The sequence below is a fragment of the Lynx rufus genome, unplaced genomic scaffold (genome assembly GCF_022079265.1).
Source record: "Lynx rufus isolate CCGP_SWC_20201006 ecotype Redwood Valley unplaced genomic scaffold, mLynRuf1.p SCAF_28, whole genome shotgun sequence".
NCBI classification, from domain to species: Eukaryota; Metazoa; Chordata; class Mammalia; order Carnivora; family Felidae; genus Lynx; species Lynx rufus.
Genome location: NW_025814843.1, coordinates 550,036 through 571,908, shown reverse-complemented (window position 1 = coordinate 571,908; position 21,873 = coordinate 550,036). Strand labels below are relative to the sequence as shown.

The 21,873-nt window shown below is 51.1% G+C and overlaps 1 protein-coding gene across 2 annotated transcripts in view; it reads right to left on the bottom strand.

Annotated features, from left to right (window-relative positions):
- Positions 1 to 2,289: 2,289 nt before the first annotated feature.
- USP22 (ubiquitin specific peptidase 22) overlaps positions 2,290 to 21,873 on the bottom strand; it is a 44,539-nt gene continuing 24,955 nt past the window's right edge. For both annotated transcript variants that reach the window (XM_047089642.1, XM_047089643.1), the window contains 10 exons: positions 21,106 to 21,207; positions 20,236 to 20,405; positions 19,071 to 19,218; positions 16,772 to 16,877; positions 13,658 to 13,816; positions 9,051 to 9,177; positions 8,064 to 8,155; positions 7,188 to 7,250; positions 6,131 to 6,280; positions 2,290 to 5,373 (listed from right to left, as the gene is read on the bottom strand). In XM_047089642.1, the coding sequence (XP_046945598.1) occupies positions 5,331 to 5,373; positions 6,131 to 6,280; positions 7,188 to 7,250; positions 8,064 to 8,155; positions 9,051 to 9,177; positions 13,658 to 13,816; positions 16,772 to 16,877; positions 19,071 to 19,218; positions 20,236 to 20,405; positions 21,106 to 21,207 (1,160 nt within the window). In that variant the 3' untranslated portion in view covers positions 2,290 to 5,330. The remainder of the gene's footprint in view (positions 5,374 to 6,130; positions 6,281 to 7,187; positions 7,251 to 8,063; positions 8,156 to 9,050; positions 9,178 to 13,657; positions 13,817 to 16,771; positions 16,878 to 19,070; positions 19,219 to 20,235; positions 20,406 to 21,105; positions 21,208 to 21,873) is intronic.

Genomic DNA, 21,873 nt, shown 5'->3' with positions numbered 1-21,873 from the left:
CATTAATTCAGCTTTCTGCTCCAAGAGTCTACATGCACATTGACCACCTGTTGTTCCAGAATTCATTGCTCTGGTCCACCATATTGATGACATTTTGCTGACCGCATCTGATAAGCAGGAGGCAGTAAATTCTATAGAGCTTTAGTAAGGCAAGGGAACTAAAGCATGAGAAATACGCTCCCCAAAACTCAGGGGTCCCCAACTCAATGAAGTTTCTGGGGGTTCAGCAGTCTGAAGCCTATCAAGGTGAAGGACAAATTGCCTCCACTCGCACCACCTACTGTGCAAAAACAATGGCTGACAGGTGTTGGGTGTCGGAGGCAGCTTACACCGCACCTGAGTGTGTTAACTCGATCCGCCTACAGAGGCTCCATGTGGCTCCCAGTGTCAAGTAGGACCTAAGTTCAGGCTGTCACACATGTTGTACTACCACTCCAATCTTATGATCCAGAAGATCCAAGGATACTTAAAGTGTCCCTGGCAAATAAGGATGCTTTATGGACACTCCAGCAAGGACCAATAGGAAAGAAACAGCATAGAGCTCCAGGATTTCAGGGCAACTCCAATCTATGTCCTCCTCTGCAGATATACGCGCTTTCTAGAAACAGCTTCTGCTTGTTTCTTAGACGCAGCAGGCCGGGCAAGTAATCACAGGACGCCAGTTGACCATGCAGCCTGGACCTCCCATAACGAAAGGAGTGTTGTCTGACCCGTTCGGCCTTAAGGCTGGGCGTGCGCAGCAGCCATCCACCTGGCACGTCAAAGGGTGCAGAAATGGCACGTCAAAGGGTGAGCGTGGGCATGTCCGGAAAGTAAACTGCAGGAGTAGGTGTCTCAGACTTTCAGCGGACACCTGCTGCATGGCATCGTTTTTTTGTGGCCAGATGACTGAGGACACTTAAGGACGGTGACGAAGGAAAGTCCTCCGAGGGGAACTCTGAGCCGTACGTCTGGTTACCCGCCTTGTCTGGAATGAGATGGGGCCAAAAGTACTGATCTACATGGACTTGTGGCGAATTGCTAACAGCTTGGCTGGATGGTCAAGCATCTGGAGCAGGATTCAAAGATTAGTGACAAGGTCTGGTTGGGGACAGACCTCTCAAAATGGGCACAGGCTGTGAGGATGTGTGTATCCATGTGTGCCTGCCAGAAAATCCCTATAGGGGAGGCTATTAATGATCAGGGGGACAAAATGGCCTGCCTTGTAAATGCAGTCAAGGTCCTTCCCCAGTCACCATGCTTGCTGGATGGACCCATGAACTAAGTGGCCATCAAGACGGGTGGGGACTAGAATAGGCTCAACATCTTAAACTTGCGCTGCCCAAGGCTCACCAAGCTAACGACTGCTGCTACGTGCCTTTTATGCATTTAACCAGAGGCTATTATCCACTGCAGACGCCCCCCCCCCCACCCCCTCCCCTCACTGCAGCCAGAATACAGGGGTCTGAGGATAAGGTGCAGGAGTGGGGTTGACACTTTCCAGTCTTATACTTAAGAACCCAATTACAGAATCTTTTTATTCTAGGCCAGGAAAGTTTGGGCGTTGCTGGTTTGATGGTCTTAGACCTTAAGGGGGATAAACTTCCCCTGAGGGTCACAACGCTGGTTCCAGTTCATTTGAAGAGAGTTCCTAGGACCCAGAGTGATTCTCTGGCATCTCTTGGTATTTGCATGTAAGGGAAGTAAAGGAACTTGCAGCAAAGGTCTCTAAAAAAGAACAATTCCGCCATGAAGGTCTGGGTCAACCAGGTAATAACCAGCTGGGGGAGGTTCTGAGGACAAGGGAAGTGGGGAGGTTGGAGGGGAAGAAGGGTGTCACGAATGTCAACTACAGTCCTGTACCAATTACAGAATCAAGGGCAGTGCAAACTGGACACATTTTCTCCTTATTTCTACACGCTATTTTCTCATTTGGGGAGCTGACTGCAAAACCACACGTATCGTTATACCACGTCCCGGATCCTGTCGTCGAACCCTGGTAAGGATTCCTGCATTTAAAGAAGCTCCTGAAAGCCCACGGTTGTCCTGAGTCCATGGATATGTCCCCACAAGAGGAGGGGGCCAAAGAGCAGTGAGCCCATCACAGGACATGAGGAAACGTGGGGTGTGTGGACTCCCCCACACTCAGAGCAGTCGCTAGACTGGTCCAAACCAAGCACGAGGTCTGGCCGCGGACCTTGGCGGGGTTCCCGTCACGACAAAGTGTGCCCAGGCATCCACACAGTGTGGCCACTCATCCACCGTGCCCTTTTCAGCTGCCGTCATTAGGAACAGAAGAGCTGGCCAGAATTCGGAAGAAAATGTAGCTTTATTATGACATAGGAAAGACTACAAGCCATTAAGGTAGAAGGGTCGACAGTTCCTTAAAATGACAGGTAAGAGGGGGGTGTAAACATCTTGGTAATAAAATCCACAGCACGATCATTGGAATCTTTTTCTCACGATTTTCGTTTTCAAGGTTATAGTAAATGAAACAGTCACTTGAATCGTCAAAAGAACGGCCATTTTACCCGGTGAGAGCAGACACACCAAGCCAAACTACGACAGCACGGGGCGACGTGTCGTGGGGGCTGTGGCGCTGCCGCAGGAAGGAGACCTCAGACCGTCCTTCGCCCTGCAGCAGAGGCCCGGCCGCTCGGGCCGCCCGCCCCGCTGCCCCGGCCCGGACACTGCTCAGAATGCACAGCAGACTCTGAAGATGGAAAGCTGGTCTCACCGTGGAGCATGGAAATGATTGCCAACATCTCAGAAAGGCAGGGTGTTTTAAAAACACTGGTGGGGGCGTGGGGGTGGGGGTGGGGGGGAGGTCACCCAGTGATCCCTTAGTGTCAGACGCACTTGGTAATGACCTGAATACCTATACAGGGGTGGTTACTAGGAAATGAGAAAGCCATTTTCTGGAATTTCACAGCTGGATCGGGAGCAAAAGGAAAAATTCCCAGGTCCGTCACGGAGGATTTTGTTCCTAACGTGGCAAATTGACACGAAAACGCCGACGGCAGGATGCCCTGCTGGCAGCACGGGGAGAGGGCAACCCCTGCGGTAACAGCTTGGCCAGTTCTTCCTGCCACAGGGGGGCTTCCCGGCACAGGCAGAGAGCGCCAGGGCCAAAGGGAAGGCAGAGGATTCATTTGGGTATAAGCATTTGATGTCTACAAAAGATTAACGTGGCCTGTCTGTCCCCAGTCCTCCTGTTCTTGGAGCAGCCGAGCTCCTGAACACGAGCAGGGACAGACGGGGGAAGCAGGGCTGGCCAGACCACAGGGAACCTGCCAGAAAACCCAGAACAATCCGGTAAAGCCAGGCCACAAGGCAGCAAAGCACATGGCTCGGAACTCTGCAGGCCAAGTCAGCTTTTCTCCCAGGGTGCTCCTTATTAACGGGCAACGGCTCTCCCCAAAAGACATCTTCACAACACAGCCGGCCTCTCTCTCTCTCACACACACACACACACACAGACTCAGCACACGTGGCCATTTCTGGAAATCTGCACCCATCCGTATTTCTGATGACGCCTGCTATCTTCAAACACTTATTCCTAAAATGAGAATGAACTGAGCAAGTGCTTTAAAAACTGCATCACTAGGGAGTTCGTCACGTGTGATGCTGCTGCAGCAGATGACTGCTGTTTCATGTATTCTAGCGTCTTCCACACTGAGCAGTAACTACTCCACTCCTGCTGCTGCTACCACTTCCTAAATTGACTAGGCTAATGAGCCGGATGTGGTCCGCTGTTTCCGCACGGCCTGCCGGCTAAGAACAGTTTGTACATTTTTATGTAGCAGGAAAAAAAATTTCATGACATGTGAAAACTGTCCAATTTCAGCGTCCACGGGAAGGTTTCCTGGAACGCAGCCACACTCACGTCTTTATGTATTACCTATGGCAGAGACCACTTGGCCCACAAAGCCTGAAATATTTACCACCTGGCTCTTTATGAAACGGCATGCTGAGCCTGAAACAGGATTCTCCTCCTCTTCAGGAAAGAACACTCCACAGTTCAGATGCAGACCAGGCTCCCGGGACAAGCACTGCTTGTTGCACGAATCATATGCTAAAGCATTTCCTCCCCCACATCTCTGGGTTGGTAAGTTCTCAGAAGCGGACAATCTAAGCTTGGGTTTGGACAGACAGATGCATGCAAGGTATCTTACGAGGAACAACGCAAAGTGTTTCCATCTCCTCAAGCGGCTCCTCCCTCTCCCCACCAGCTCGATCACAAAGCCATTTTCTCCCTGCTACCGTTCAAACTACACCAAATGCAGAGCAGAGGCACACGGCAATGAAAGCAGGCCCCCCCCGGGGGCCACTCCCGCTTCAGTCCCCCACGGGAGCCGCCAACCGGCGACAGGACAAAGTACAAGGAAGGGAAACGAAGAAGCCACTGAAAACACTTCATTTACTCAAAAGATTAATATGACAGAGACACTTAGCTGCAGCCTGATTCTCCTCTGCTGCGTCTGCCTGGTTAAAACCAGGACACGGACACTTCCGGAGGGAAGGGCGGAGGGGAAGCAACAAAATCGGCCCCGATTCAGAAGCAAGATTCACTCTCGAGAGAATAAAGGAAAACGACCTCAACTTCAGTATAAATTCAGTAATTCATTCACGTTACTACCATTACGTTTATGAAAGTCACCATCGTGGAAAAAGAGAGAAAAGGGGAGGGAGGATTAGAAAGTGCCTATTTCTAAAAAAAAAAAAAAAAAAAACAAACCAAGAGAGAACACCTGGGCTGACGCTTCCACATGCAGTTTGATGCTAAGTTATCTGCGGAACAGATGTGCCTGGAGACCCCAGGGAGTGTCTTCGGTTCCACAGGCTCTGGGGGGGGTTCTCTGTATCTGCTGACAAGACGGCGGCTAAGAGTTCCACACTATATATATATTTAATACTAAACTCACAGAGAGAAAGGTACTTGCAAAGTCCTTTGTCCTCACGCAGTGTCTTTGGCTCCTCTACTTTCCTGCTTTAATGGACCCATGATTTAAAAATGGACCCCCCCCCCACCCCGGCCCCCGCACATTTTCTTGAGGAGCACAGGAGACACCAGGGACGCGTCCACTCTGCCCCCGCCCACGCAGAGCACACCCGCCTTTAAATGCTTCCGTGGCGCGGTCCCCGGGGCCTCCTTCCGAGCGCAGCGAACGCCACGACCCCCCAGGCACCGACCCGGGCCGCCGCTGGGCCCAGGCCACGGAGGAAGCTGGCACTCTTGGGGGCACTTCCGTGGGGGGAGGTGGCGTCATGCAGTCGGGGAGGACGGGGACCGTTCTGTGAGGCTCTGCCAACTCATCGCCCTCATCTCTCCCGTCCGGCCGCAGATAAGGCTACTCGTATTCCAGGAACTGTTTGTGGTAGAACAGCAGGTACCTGGGGAGGCGGAGACGAAAGCAAGCTTATGTTGTAACTCATGAGAAGGGAAAACAAAACCACCCCCCGCCACCTGCCACTGGCCTTGCACGGTGGCCTTGGCACACGCTGCCAGTCTGACTGCTTGCTTGGTTGGGTTTTGAGTCTTAGTTCCCAAGGGGGAGGGTCCTTGCCCCCGCCTAACGCTGGAGCCCCAAGCCCGTCCTCCCACCGGCCCACCGGCAAGTCGTGAGCCCCATCAGTCCTGCCTCCCGCTTCTCTGGGTGAGACCCCGCAACGGCGCCTAGTCCAAACCCGCCCCTTTGGGTGGCCTCCTCAGGCCCACAAACCGTGCTCTCAACACAAATTCCACACCGATTCTAGCAAGAGGCCTCCCTGCTGCAAGTAAACACAAAGGGCAGATGCCTCACAGAGTTCACGGTGGCTCATCCCAGCCCACCCCTGGGGCCGGGATCCCACTGACAGTCTTAGGAGGAATAGGGATTTAACAAAGCGGGGGGCCGAGGAGGAATACGATGGGTAGAGAAGAACAAGCTCCCCGAGAACTGATGTGTCAGCTCACGTCGTGGGTAAAATAAATGACTGCGTGGTCTGAATGAAGGTACGATCCAGAGTGACCAAGAGGTATATCCTCTCCTGGCCAGCGACCGACCCAGGCTGGCGTCCTGTCCAGAACAAGCCTCATTAGTTCAGCGACTGACGGTGAAAATCCCTGAGTGGCTACACACTCGGGGAGTCAGCTGCTACCCACACATACCCCTCGCTGTCCAGCACGTCCTCGATGCTGGCCTTGGTGATGATGGCATCGTCACATTTGAACCACTGATCCTTGTGCTGCCGGATGAAGCTGGTGTAGTGGCCGCTCTCCAAGGTCCCTTGGTGGTTAACTACCGCAAACAGGGAGTACCTAGCGTGGGAGCAAGTGAGGGGACAGAGGGTGTGGGGAGAGGGCGTGGTTAGCTCAGCGGTATCACGGTCGGAAACCACATAGTCTGAAGCGGCCAGAAGCCTGCAGTCAGTAGCCCCGTGATACTAAACGGGAACACCCCAGGAATGAGAGCTGGAGCACGGAGGGAAAGAAAGCCTGCCTAGCCCCACCTGGCTCTCGGGCTGCTTTGCGGGAACCACATTTAGTGGAAGTGGGGACAGCAATCCGTCCTGGGGGTACTGGAACCATGCTCTGCCTTGTGCTTTCTACCACACCACCAGTAAAAAGGGTGGTGGAGGAAACAACAGAGGCTTTGGGGCGCCTGGGTGGCTCAGCTGGTCAAGCGTCTGCTTTCAGCTCATGATCTCCTGGTTCATGGGTTCGAGCCCCACGTCGGGATCTACGCTGACAGCTCAGAGCCTGGAGCCTGCTTTGGATTCTGTGTCTCCCTCTCTCTTCCTCCCTGCCCCCGCTCGTGCACGCTCTTGTGCTCTCTCTCTCTAAAATAAATTCAACATAAAAAAAAAAAGAACAGAGACCTTATTGCAATGCCAGTGAAGGTAGAGGCCAAGAGGCCTACAATTCAGACTCCGAGCCTTCACTCTAGAAATGCAGGGCCCTCGTGCATGCACAGAAGCCAGGAGAGACGGGTCAGGCTCCTACATCAGGGAGGTTTATGGTGCAGCTGTGAAAAGTCCTTTCCTAACAGGGCTTGAGCGTTTTCAACAGGGGTCGGGGGGCAGCAAGACAGGCAGCGGGCCAGGGGCCGAAAGAAACAGGAGGGCTGCCACCACGGGGCCCTCCCTGCCAGGCCTACCAGAGGTCCCGCACCTCCCCCCCCCCAACCTTGGAGATGCCCAGGGCAACCCCACAAGGTGCCACTTACTTATTGTCATTATTGAGACTATCCGTTGGCTGCTGGTACTGTCCGTTCATCCTGCTCTCTTTGCTGTAAGAAACAGGAGCAAGACTCAGCATCGTTGGAAATAATAACCAAGCAGACGCCTGGCTCAAATGATGTCCCACTACGACCGGGGCCTCCTACACCCGACGCGGCACCAGGTATGCTCCAGACATGCTTTCTAGGTCTTCCAGCAGCTCTCCCTTCTAGGGGCAGACTATCCCCAGGTGAAGGTGAGGCGATGGGAGGCTTAGGCTGGCGAACCGACCTGCCCAGAGCGTCTACCACGAGGCGCAGAGCCAGCCCAGATCGAACTGACCCCATGTCCCGGCAAGGAACAGAGTCTTCCCCAGGCGCTTCCAAGGATGAGCGGCCGTGGCGACACCTTGCTGCCTCAGGCCAAGTTTGTGGTAATTTGTTACAGTGGCCTAGGAAACTAACACATGTCTAACATATTAGGGAAGGTTGCCCTTACTTGGAGGATAGATTTGAGGTGGTCTAGGATATCAAGACTTGAAAACAAGAGAAATGGAATCTACAACTGCAAAATCAACTGTGTTTATCTGTAGCCAACATCAGTCCCATCGGCGATCATGCTGTTTTCTCGCGGTGATCCCACCTCAACAACCTTGCCAAGTCTGAAACCTGATCGAGGATCACTAGGGAGAACCCAAAGCTGAAGCAGCACATCTGAGGAAACTAAAATGTGTCTTGGGTCAAGATCAGGATAACAATTCAGTTTTAGCACGTATGGATACATCAATGTCTAAACCGGCTCATCGGGACCCCCAGTGCCAATCACTGACCCCATAGAACCACACCCTCCTGATCACAGATACGGCTTAACAAACCCTTTCATACCTGGACGCCATGAAGGGGGTCATGTCCAGTTCCAGGGGAAAGGACACATAGGTGGTGATCTTCCTCCTCAGTTTGGCCGAGTGTTCAAATCGCTACAGAAATTTGGGGTGGGGGTGGGGGGAGAGAAGGAAGAGGATGAAGCTCTACGGGTTTCCCCTGATGGTGCCTCTCTGGGCAACTCCCAAAAGTGGGCTTTCCCTTTCTGAACTGCCCTTCGGCCACGTCTAGAGCTAACAGATTCAGCAACATGATATTAATCCATACAAATCTAATTTATACAGTTCAAAAACGAAGTCTTGAAACGATGGGGTTGTCCAAAGTGATCGACTCCAAGCGTACAAGAAAGTAATCCTACGACAAACCCGGCAAAGTGCAAGGTAGTAGAAAACAGAATATCCATAACGTCTGGGAGCAAAAAGGAACATACTGTTCTTTTCACCAGACAAAGACATTCCTCTGCCTAGACTCGGGCCACCAAATCCAGCTAGAAAGCCAGGAATGGTTCGGTTTTGTTTTTTGTTTTTGAAAGGGCCATAAAATAAAACAAAGATTAGAAAACAAAGATTCTGTGTGGCTGTGAAACCTAAAATATTTATTGTCTGACCCTTTACAGAAAAAGCTGACCCACCCCTGGACTGGATCATAATGCTAAGGGTCTTGTTTGCTTTTAAAAAGTAAAAGGACAACAGAAAACTGATGTCGAGGGGGGAAGAATCCGGGTGGGAGGAGAAGTAAAATTTTAACCCCCCCCCCCGACCCCAGTAGAGCAACTCACATCCTATTTTCATCATGAAGTCATTACTTTCGTTTACCACAAGCCTCTCTGGGCAACAGAAGACGGGGAAAGAGTTCCAACTTACCACCCTCTGGTTTCTCCAGTGTTCTTTCCCGAGTCACCGCAGTTACAAGACATACTTCCTGCACCAGACCAAGAGGCTCTCAGTTGTACTGGGGATTAAATATGGAGTCTGCCACTGGAAAACTTACTTTGAGATGAAAGCAGGCTACGATGGGCAGTTTCTTCATGGTGAGCTGCTTAGTGGACTCCTGGTAGCTATGGCAGCCGCTACACTTGATCTTGGCGCTGCTTCCTAAGTGCTCTGGTCTCGTGAATCTATGAGACGTTTGTATTTTTAGGAGAAAAAGGTGGGAGAGGTGAGAAAAGGAAAAGACAGAAAAGAATCATTTGACCGCTTGTGATCGGCTAATTTCCCTACTTAAAAACATGCGTATAGTTAGGGGTGTTTGGATTTCAGAAAAAGGAGATGACGCTCACACAAAAACTGTACACAGATGTTTTGAGCAGCTTTATCTGCTTTAATAGCAAAACAAAAAACAAAGAAAAACCACGAAAGAAGCAACCCAGATGTTCCTTAGTGTACGAAAGGTTACGTGACACCATGGAATACTGCTAGTCAGGAACAGAGAGGGACAAACTATGGATCCACACAAGCGGAAGAATCTCCAGAGAATTACGACTGGGGAGGTAAATGGGGCCCTAAAATTACATGTCCTAGGGTTCCATTTACAGAACATTCTTGGAATCCTGAATTTACAGAAATGGAGAACAGATTCCCGCTGCAAGGGGTTAAGAGACAGCAGCGGTGGGAGGGCAGGAGGAGTGGCTGTGAGTCGCGATGCAGGGCTGGGTACCAATGTCAGTACCGTGGTTGTGATCTTGAACTCTGATTTTACAAGATGTCACCACTGGGGGAAATGGTAAAGAGTAAAGGGTATCCAGTTATTTCAGATAAATGCATGTGAATCTGTCTCTCAAAAGTTAAATCTAAACAACGGGGAAACGAACATTTTCTAGTGGTGAAGACAGATCACAACATAGAATAGAAAGGTTGCACTAAGTAAGTCGGCAAGCATTTCTGTCACAGGTGGTGGTTACTAGAGGGAAAAACGCATGAAACAGGATGTTTCAATAGGACTTATGACAAATTTTTTAAGTTTAAAGCTGAAAAACAAATAAAATTCATGTTTTCACATGGGGCCTGGAAATCTTTCTTTATGCTTTGGAAATTCTGTGATCTCACCAGGGGCACGACGACGCCCCCTCATGACCAACGCTGGCCCTGCCTGCCCCATGTACTGCCCAGGAAATGGAAATCTGAGGAGAGCAGTTAGATCTCATTGGGGAGAAGAAGGACGGAACAAGGCATCTGTGTTCACTGACTGTAACCTGCGAGAACTAGCCCACAAAGGCAATCAACAAAATCCAGAGTGTGCATAATTCTGTGGAAAATGAGCTTCTCGGCACAGAAACAGCAAGAAAACAAAAGGGGGAGCGGAAGCTTACGGACTGGGAAGGGACCTGTGAAAGCAACCAACCAAATGTATGTGTGGTCCTAGTCTGGGATCCTGATTTGAACAAAGTGCACAAAATAGTTTTTTATAAAAACAATCAGGGTAGTTTGAATACTGCATACCTGACTGGAGGAGAGAAGAATGCACCTGTGTTTAGAGTGAAGACTTTGGATATACCTGAATCGCCACAACCCCACCCCACGAACCAATTTTCCAACTCAAAACAGTTTGGCCCCATCCCAACCAGACTGCTCAGGGCCACCCCAGGGGCCGCACCCGCCTCCCTAGCGTCTCTACAAACTGGTCCAGCCCGCACTGGCGATGGCAGGCCCAGGCTCGAGTACTCAGACCATGCGTCACTACCGAGCAGAGAGCACTGTGCGCTGAGGAAGAACACTGACTTCTAGATCTGGAAGCTCGATGCCAACCCACAGCTAAAATTAGGCCTAGACTCTGCTGGTCTGCAAACATTCAGAAAGGCGATCGACGGCGGAAAGCAAGCGCCCAGGGCAACAAACCTACCAGGCCTGGCTGCAAAGAACACTTCCTTAATGGAGCCCCCGACCCGCACCATCCTCGCCAGAGAAGGAACGAAAGCCAGACACTCTGCTCGGTAACAGAGGCTCCAACTCCCCGAAACGCCGCGTTCTGTGGCTTGTCAGTCAGACCGCGGGTGAAACATTCCATCTCTCCTCAAATCTGACTCACACCCTTTATGCCAATTATATTCACTTGACTACCTATTCTTGATTAAGCTACTGACCAATAAGCACACTGCTTCTCACGATGAGACGCTTATACAATGTGCACCAACGGGGGTGCCTGGGCAGCTAAGTCGGTTAAGGGTCCGATTTCGGCTCAGGTCATGATCTCACAGCTCGTGAGTTCGAGCCCCGTGTGGGGCTCTGTGCTGACAGCTCAGAGACTGGAGCCTGCTTCAGATTCTGTGTCTCCCTCTCTCTCTGCCCCTCTCCTACTTGTACATGCTCTCTCTTCTCTCTCAAAAAATAAAAATAAAATAAAACGTGCATATAAGTCAAGAGTCATCTTTTGAGGTTTTCCCATTTTTAATTCTTCTGGAAGTTCCTAATCGTCTGTCATTTTTCTTTCCATGTGCAGTGCCCCTAAGCTGAAACACGCCTACCCCCACCCAAATCCCTGTCATCTCTGCCAAACTATGTGAACTTTCTGACACGAAATATGTCAACCAAACCTGCTTCAGCGCCAAGAAAATGTACTGAACAAGTCCCACGGTGCCAGACACGAAGAGGATCTGGCTTCAAATTCACATAGCTGTAAGTAAAGAATGGAAGGACGACAGAGCCCAGGTCACAGATCTTGTCAATTATGTATCCGGCTCACCCTCCACTCGTGTTTGGGGAATTTCCAAACCTAGGTGGAAGGCAGGGCTGTCTCCCTTCATGGAGGTTTACCACAAAAGCCAGGTCATTACTTTTCCCACCCACCTGCATGGTGGGCACACGACCTAGGCTTGACCAGCCGGATGCCCGCCATTAGGCCTCGGTATCTGGAAAAATCATACTAAAGAAGCAAGTGCAGGAAGAACTTGTACTGTCAGGGAGCAGCATCTCAACTGCACCTGAGAGCAGCTGGCCCAGCAGCGGGCTGCACCTTCCGGATGCTGGTCGCCGAGCCTCTTCTGGAGACCACCCGCTTGCTGAGCAGGCTTTTCTTTAGCCTTCCTGTGGATTCTGCGAACTCCCTAGTACCTTTACCCGCTTAAGCTCACCACAGTCCATTTCTGCCGTCTACCGCCTCGCAAGCCCTCCGGCCCGGCATACTCGGGGACACACTCACTCGCGTGTCTACGAGACGCCCATCGCCACGGGAGGGGCCGCGGGGGCACACAGAGGTGGTATGAGGCCGTCTCCTCCGCACTGAGAAGACACAGCACGTAAATGCAGCAGAACTGAGAGCAACACAAAGAGTCGGAGCCCAGAGAAAGGGGGACATGGAAAACCTAGGAAAGCGACAGGCCCGTTCTCAGGAAGGCCTTCGTGGTCCCGCTGAGAGTCCACCTCCACCGCAAAGGGTTCAGGGCGCACAGTGAGCGCTCCCTCAGGGCAGCTACAGAGGGGTGACCGCCTCCTAGCAGCGCCCGCACTTGCTGAAGACTCAGGAGGGAGGGTCTCTGCAGCCACGGAATTACAAACACCTCCGCCGGCTTCGTCATCTACTCCCATAGCGGAACTGGAAAAGGGACCCTTTGCAAGTGACACAAACTGGAGACAGATGTGCTCCGCCTCTTCTTGGCCACTCGGGCAGGGACCTGGCTCCGCGGCACTCCTGCTCCCGACCTGGCACTCCCTGTGCATCTCAGCTTGCCGAGTGCTCCCTCCCTGCCTCTGCACTGTGGGCAACCTTCCAGTTTTACTGAAATTCACAACTAAGTTCAACGGAGTTGTAAAGACTCCCTTGGAAAATGGTGGGGTTTTTTGCTTTGAGCTTTCGCTTGTTGTCCAAATTACAAGTCCTGATGCCCCATTTACATCTGGACCTATTAGTGTAACAAAGCCGATGCACTGAAAAATTCTACACATGCACCTTTGCGCCTGCTGACGTACAGGGCAAGATAAATGCCAAGAAGCTTGTCCCTCTTTTTAAGGAACGCCTCCGCCCAAAAACGTATCTACAGCAACCTTTAATTCAACAAAGGTTGTCGAACACTAAACTCAACTAAAATAAAGCGTGGGAAGGGCTTCCGTTCCGCAACATTGCAGGTGACACCAGCTACCTTAACACGTTTCACAGCAACCCTGCCCTAACCCTCAGCACTTGTCGAAATCGGTGGTGTGGTAAAGGGACACACACAACACCACAATAGGCTAATCGCCTCCAGGAAGGGCCATGTGCCACAGCGGGGGGGCCAGACTCCGGTGCAGAGCATTAGTCCCAGAAGGTGAGGGAACTTCAACTTCTGCTCTGTGGCTCCCTGTTAACGGACACGGGGCGGGGCGGGGAGCGGGGGTAAGCAGCCGTGCCACACACAGGCTACAAGCAAAGCCAGCTAAATGGAAATCTCTAGTCATCGTGCAAACATGTGACAGACCACGGGAGCCACCTGCAGGCTGTCACATCTTTCCTTGTTGTCTACACAGGACATGTGAATAAAAATACTACTGGGGCCCTGGGGTAGCCCTGAATTTATCAGGACTTTACTCTGACCAACCACTACCCCAAAGAGCCTCAAGGCAAGGAGAGACAAGTGCCTGCAAGGAGAGACCATTCTTCTTCTACAAAAGAGTGGGCAGCTTTCTTACCTTCGCAAGCAGTCCGTGAGCGTAGTGGTTCCCGCTACGTGGCTTTCCCCATTCACCACGCTGCCCTCGCTGCCTGGGCTCAGGGGCCAGAACGGGGTGGAAGAGCCAGGCAGGTCTAAACTGATGTCCCAGAAGGGGTCAATGGTGGTGGAGACTCCACTAGAAGCAAGAGGAGATAAACGCAGAGGTGAGAAGGGACAGCCATGCACCTTCAGGGGCACCCCCTGGCGGACGGCACCTTGACGTCCTCTCACAGCTCTGCCCTTTCATCCAAAGGGCATCGAAGGTCAGAAAACACACTGAGTGCCCCCACACACCACGTCCTGGGCCCCCAAGGTGGCCCTACAGAGGAACAGCACGTAAACCTCTTAAGGCAAAGGTTGCTCCTAAAGCAACCATTTCCAAACCCAGGAGATCATCACAATCATTTTGGGGTTTTTGTGAAAAATAGAAACTTCTGGGCCCCACGTCCAGAGACTCTGAATTGATGGATGTGCGGCCGCAGCATCTGAGAACCGTAGAATGTTTGCCTGGGAGCTGGAAACCGCGGGCCTAAGTGGAATGGAGACATCAAGCACACCTAACGTGGAGAAAACACCGACCAGGCACAGCCCCACAGCCGGACAGCGGCATTTAATGCTCTATTTAACAAACCGGTTCCCTCTAGCGGAGAGGTTTATTTTAAAGAACACAGAAAGGAAACTCACAGACTGGAATGTTACTACAAATATTTAAGCAGGGTATTGGGGCCCCTGGGTGGCTCAGTCGGTTAAGTGTTGGACTCCGGTTCAGGTCACAATCTCATAGTTTGTGAGTTCGAGCCCCGCATCGGGCTCTCTACTGTCAGCGCAGAGCCTGCTTGGGATCCTCTGTCTCCCTCTCTCACTGCCCCTCCCCAGCTCGCACTCTTTCTCTCTTGCTCTCAAAAATAAACATTAAAAAAATAAAATAAAATAAACAGGATATTAATCCCAGACAACCTCCTGCTGAAGGAGTTCAGCAACACAGAGCCAACGAGGAGGTTCTTCAAAACTGTAAGTCTAGGGGCACCTGGGTGGCTCAGTTGGTTGAGCGTCCCACTTTGGCTCAAGTCACGATCTCAGGGGCCCCACTTCTGCTGTCAGTGCAGAGCCTACTTCAGATCCTCTGTCTCCTCTCTCTGCCCCTCTCCTGCTTGCGCTCTCTTAAAAATAAATAAAACTTTTAAAAAAGGAAAAACTGTGAGTCTAAACACTGCTTAGAGCAATGGCCCACGATGACACAAGCTGTGTCACAGAAAACGGGGTTCGTAACAGGCAAACTGTTCCCCTTCTGGTATCTAGTCCATCCTATGCAAAGTGCAAGTGGTAATCCCATAGGTTCTGAAATAATTTTAACGGATCATGACTAGGGTTTTTTAAAAAACTGAAAAAAAAAAAAAAAAAAAAAAAAAAAAAAAAAAAAAAACCAGGAGCATGAGCTGAGGTCGAAAGGGAGGGTTCCTGCAACCTCGCCAGTCAGTGCCTTCTTGAAGCTCCTGGAAATAAAAGCTCTGCATGCCAAGCAGAGGCTCCAGCTGTAAAGAATCAGGGACGCTACTCTGGAGAAAATGGAAAAGGAAACCGTAAAATAAAAAGCAACCCACTTTGGAGCACGTGTGCCAAGAATCTGCCGTGTGCACCCCAGCCCCCCCGGAAGGCAGGGCTCTTATTCAGCTCCTGGTGTCAGGGACACCGGAGAGCAGAGATGGGGGGGGGACACAAGAACAAAGGTGGCCTCAGCACGAAGGGCCGCTGGTCCCTGGGGACCCTGCTCTGGACGACCTGCTAATGCGCATCTTCTCTACTGGAGCCATTTTATCTCAACACATCTGGTGACTTGGCTGCTTACATTGAACCTCTCCTTCTACAATGGCATATGACCCAGCCATCAGAAAGAATGAAATCTTGGCATCTGTAATGACATGGATGCAGCTAGAGAGTATGACGCTAAGCGAAATAAGCCAGCCAGAGAAAGACAAATACCATATGATTTCACCCCTATGTAGAATCTGAGAAACAAAACAGATGAACACACGGGAAGGGGGAAAACAAAAGAGAAAGGGAAGGAAACCACAAGAGACTTAACTGTAGAGAACAGAGCATTGGAGGGAGGTGGGTGGGGATGGGGGGTGGGCTAGATGGGGGATGGGTATTAACTAAGGAGGCAACTGTTGGGATGAGCATGGGGTGCTATGTGTTAAGTGATGAATCACTGAGTTCTGTATCTGAAGCCTATTTTACCATACGTGTTAACTAACTAGAATTTAAATAAAAACTTAAAAAAAAATTATAAATTTCGAGAATTGTATGTTCCACAAAAGTAAAAAGTATCAAATCAAAATTATCAATCTAAAAAAATAACAGAATCTGCTTCACATCTGCTTGCTGCTGCAGATGCTCCTCTATAAGGACCAACGTTCTTTTCTTTCTCTTTTAATGTTTATTTTTGAAGGAGTGTGAGCAGGGAAGGGGAAGGGAGGGGACGGAGGATCCGAAGCAGGCTCTGCGCTGACAGCAGAGAGCCCGACACGGGACCTGAACTCACGAACTGTGAGATCAGGACATGAGCCGAAGTCAGATGCTTAACCGACTGAGCCATCCACGCGCTCCACCAAACATTGTATTTATCCGCACATCACCAAAAAGGCGCTGTGGTGGCACCAACTTTTAGCTCTAAATATAAAGCTTTTTAAGTTTGAGAGAGAGGGTACGCATGCGTGCACGCACACACAGAAGGGGCGGGGTGGGTGTGGGGGGAGAAAGAATCCCAAGCAAGCCCCACGCTGTCCACGTGGAGACCGACATGGGGCTCCAACTCATGAACCACGAGATCCTGACCTGAAACCAAGAGTCACGCTTAACCAACTGAACCACTCAGGCGCCCCTCTAAGTGTAAAACTTTTAAAAACTGTGCAGAACGCAGCAGCTTCGGCGGCTAAGCATGTGCCACGATGTTCAACAAGCAGCACCCAGAGTAAAGTCGGCCTCACCGACAGGCCCTGGGGTCCCACATCACGGTCTGGCCGGCACGGCCCCGACAGCTTTCCGTGTTCCAGAAGAACCCTCGGTGCAGTGCGGGACGCCTCGCACTTACTGGCAGACTTGGCAGGTGACGTCCGACTGCAGACCGCCCGTGAAGATCTGGTCTATGATGCAGTTGCAGTGGTTGGGGTTGTTGGCCTTCTTCCCGTTGTCATCACCTGGGGAAAGACCGCAGCTGTGTGATCTGCAGCTGTGCCCCCAGAGTCCGCACGTTTCCAGGAGCCACAACCCAAGGGGCAAGGCCATTCGCCTACAGAGGCGTGAGGAAGCCAGAAGTGCCGACGCTTTCGAAAGGGCACAGGAAGACGCTTCAAAGAGGGAGACTTGGCGGGAAAAGAGGAAACCACCCGGCTGGCTTATTCTCAATTCTCTTCTTTGTCTCCACTCCCTAAGATCTGCTTGGCTTCTACCTTGGCACCAAAATGTATCTAATGCCCAATAGCTGGGGAGAGTTACGGATTCCCTTTTCCACGTATGGAATGACCGAAGAGTTTCGCGGTGGCGTGGCCCGGTGGACTGTGCCTGTGGCGAGCCCAGGGAAGCCCCCCCTTCCCTGCGCTAGTCCTGCCCGGGGCCCTGACTTCAGGAAGTCCCTGTGCAGCACTTCTGCCAGTCTCTGCTCTTCTCGTCAGCTCCTGCTCTCCGGAACCTCAAGAACAGCTCTGCTTTCCTTCCGATCGGTTGGACCGAGATAAGTACTATTCCCATCCTCTCTACTTCAATGTGTGTGCACATACAGGGGTACCAAGCTTACGTGATGGAGCACGGTACACATTAAGAAATACTGTAAAATACATACCATGGAACTTTCATTCAACTAGACCATGGGGCTAGACTATTTGTGCCTATCTATATATATTATATGTCAAAAAGGTTAAATTATCACACAGGAATAAAGGATGCCCATTAGGTCTTTTGACAGCAAGAAGACGCAGAGGAAAATAAGCCAAAAGACACCGGATGGTCATAACCACACAAAAGAACACAGTCAAGGGCATGGCAGGCCTGGCTAACGGGCCTTCCTGTGTGCTGTGACCTAGCAAGGCTGAAGGAGAATTCTGATGACCGTGCTTCTAACGAGAAGAGCCGGACGTTTCTTTTGACATGTGAAATGGAATCATGTCAGAGAACGGGATCACAATCACCGTATTGTGTTTTCGTCACACGAACGTTGTTTTAACACCAGTGCATGGTCAAGCAGTTGATTTTCAGGATAGACTAATGCTGGTTACGGAAGTTTCCTGATCGTCCTCAAATGCTTGGAATAATAATTTAATAATCTTACACAGTGGCTCTTTTCTGTGTGTACGTTGTACTTCGTGCTGGGAAACCAAACCCTACCCGAGCCACGAAGCACTATTAGGCTTCCCAGGCAAGCACTGAAAGGATCGTGTGTGTGTCTTTCAGGAGAAAACAAATTAAGTACACAAAAAAGCCAGAACCCAAAGCCGCCGACAGCTGATCGGAACAAGCCACCTTATTTCAGGTTTGGCTTGCCTCTAAGTTGTAATGTGAGACAAGACAGGGCATTTGTGAGAGCAGCTCAGTGACCGGAGAGAGGCTGGGAAGGAGCCGTAGGAGGCCGTTCAACAAGACCTGGAAAAAGTGGACTCTGCTCTTTAACAGAATCCGTGGAAGAGAAAAAGAGCCAGTCAGGAATCCCTTACCACCAGCTGTACCAGCCGGGAGGCCACAGGTTACCCCTGCACACTCCAGCTACACTGGGGCGTGCTACCTGAACGGGCCACATCAGCACCGCGTGGGAACGTGTCAGGAACAGAAACTCCTGACCTCACTCCGCACCCAGCAAAGAGGAACACCAGCAAGCCCTCCAAGGGCTTGCTGTTATTCGGCGGTGTGCTATTCGGTCCTAATCTCCTGTCCGCTGTCCCCTTCCCCAAACTCTCAAACCCCACACGCATCTGAGACCCCTGGGGAGGCTGTGACCCTCTGGGGCTGGGCTGTGAGACAGAAGCCAAGATCCAGGGAGCTCCTAAGAGAGATCTGAAAAAGCCCTTGGCGGGACCCAAAAATGAACGTGACTCAGGGTCAGGGAAACTGCCAAGTGTGAAGGTCTGGTTTGTGTTCTCAGGTGTCTGGCTGTGTCAGAGCAATGACCAGTCCTTCTGGAGACCCGTGACGGGAGGGAGCCGGTTTTGATGGCGTCTGAAGCATTTTTACAGGCCCGCTGCCACGCTCTTCCACCCCAGCAAGGTCAGAAGACAGCACCCAGAACGTTTCCTCTGCCCTTAGAAACAAACTGTGAAGAACCTCTTTGAGGTATTAACGGCGTGTTTCTTACGGGTGATGAAAACCCCACCAGGTCACCGGGAGCTGTAGCAGGCCCCCACCTTTGCAGTGCCGGTGCAGGACGTCCAGCGCCGCAATGAGGAATTCATGGGCGTCCTGCTGCTCATACCCCGCCAGGTGCCGGGCGTGAGTCCACACCAGGTGCAGCAGCTTGTACGGGATGTGGGGGGACCGGTGCCCAGAGTAAAACTGCTCAGACACACACACACACAGAGAAGGAAATGGGGAAAAAAAAAAACCTGTCAGGAATAAATATCATCCTCTGAACACAGAGCACACACAATAAAAAAAATAATTAACAACTGCCTAGAACTTCTTACGGCTACTCTGACAAAAAACGGTTCCAGTTTACTCCCCTACTCTATTTTGCAAACTGCATTTTTCTCTGGACTCACTGGACTTTTTGAATCCGTCCTCTCCCTTCCGTTTTCTACAGATAAGCCAAAATGAGGAATTAGGAGCGCCCGGTAGGCAAACCAGGGGGGCAGCTGCTGAGTGGGAGTGAAATGCTGCAGCAAAGGTACCGACAGAAACAGACGAGGCTCCTCTGCCGGACCCCGAAGTACATCCGGGTCCTGTCGACAACCGATGGGGCGGCCGAGCAACTTCAGCCCAGGCACGCTTTTTGGCCACTAGGCACACAGGATCCAGCTCAAGGACACCTGAGCCCAGGCCTGAGCCCTGTCACGCTCTAAGCGATGGTCAGGGAGACAAGGACAGGCACCACCTGGGAGCAGCCTAGGATCCAAACAGGACAGAACCCGACGACAGAGACGTTCTAGTGAAGCACACTCAGGTCTGGCAAGGGAACAGAAGGTCCACTCTCCTCGAGAACAAAGGAGGGAAGCGGTGTGCGCGCCTACGTGCGCTGCTGTGAATCGGGACGGCAGACCCGTCCCCCAGAGGAGGGAAGCGTGAGATGCCACAGTATTTACAGACAAATGTCTTCCACCGGCTATGCCCCTTTCCAAGGGCTCTTTCGCATCCTCCCAGCCAGCAGTGTGCCTCGAAGTGATGCCTCCGGTCCCCACCTAACAGTTCCCTTTGGAAAAAGGCGATGTTCCATAGCAAGTGCATATGTTAAATACTCGCTGTGTGAGGTTTCAGAAATCTGCTTCCCTTTATTCCGTCAGCCTTATTTTTTTTTTAAAGGGAGAACACAAGTGGTGACAGAAATGTTACGCTGCCAGAGTCCACGGCGCTCACCTCCTGAAAAAGTGAGGACATCTCACACACCAGACACGAGCTGGGGCTCTGCATTTCACACCGGTGCCTGTCGGAGAGGAAGAAGTCCCGCAGGAGCGGCGTGTGGGTGAGAGCCTGGACGATGCAGTTCATGAAGCACGTGTTTCCAAGGTTGATCAGCCCCCGCAGACCTGGGCAGGAGGCAGACGGGACAGCAGGGCTGACGGGCACTGAACTACACGTCCCACTGAACCCCAATGGCACTGCTGTGCCTCCCTTTACATGTACATGCTCGTTGCCTTTCATGCATTCATTCAAGAGGCAAAAAGAAATGCAGTATTTTCCAATTTTATGCCACCTTTATGGGAACTGTCCTGAGGAATGCTCACTATCACCCTACCCCTCACTTCAGCCGTTATATTTTGATAGAACTGCTCACAAATATTCCAGAACGATGGGAAAGGTCAGAAAGGAGCCTAACAAACAAAACCTATTAAAAAGTTTCTAAAATGTATTCTTGAAGTCTTAGAAAGCCCAGAGAACCATCTCACACACATCCTTTTCTCTCTCACTGAAGATTATGTACAGCCTCCACTTGGTCAGAATCAACTTGAATCTTTTCCCAGGAGAGACCATCAGGGCCACGGGGCAGGGACCATTTCCGCCCATCACCATTAGGCACGTTAGGCCTACTGCAGCCCCCCACAGAGGACAGATGCTCCAGAAGTAGTTGGGGGTGGAGGGCAATTGATGGAATGAGTTATACACAGGTTTACAGAGAGCTGTACTATGAGGCCCACCTGTTTACATCTATTGTTAAACCCAGAGGAGCAAGCCTCACTGGCAGCGAGGACAGACGACCGGCCGCTCCAAACACTGTCGCCCACCTACCTATGGTGCAGTTAGAGGTGATCTTTCGCCTTTTCGGGTTGTGTTTCAGCAGTTCAAGCTCCCGTTTGGTTGGTTCCCAAGTTGAAAACTTCTCCCCAACGCCTAAGCGGATGGAAGACAGTTCCAGGCGCCATGAGCTCAAGTTTCATCAAGTGTGTTTATAAATAAAAGTGATGGTGATAGAATACTTAATCGGGTTGTATTTCAAAGCGGGGCATCCCATAACACGAGGTCTTTCTAGAACCATATTATATTGCAATGGGCTAAAAAGAACACGTAAAAGGAGTTTCTTTTAGAAAATGTGTGAATAAGCAGTTTCCCGTGAGAAAGAAAGCAATACCTCCAGTTAATGCCACAGTCACGCTAATGCCAAGATGGATGTTTTTTCAAAGCCTTTAATCCTTGAATAGAGAGCCTGTAGCATCAGCCCTGGGGCGGGGGGTGGGGGGAGGCAGTGCTGCACTTGGCACTTAGATGAAGGCTCTCCCGTGAACGAGTGAGTCGACAGGGAGAAAATGCACTCGCCGTTTGAAAATACATGTCGAACAGCCAAAGACAATGGCGTAGATGCCACTAAGTGTCACACTTCATGCAAATACCGATTCACTCAAAGGTACTTGTTCCTTGCAACCTAAAATTTCTGCAAAATTTAATAAACTTTAAAAGATATAATATCTCATTGATGGATGGAATTGTAGAATGACTTTACGTAGAAGAGGTCGATTTTATTCTGGGACATGCACTTCTTAGCTCCTGTGCGTTAAATGT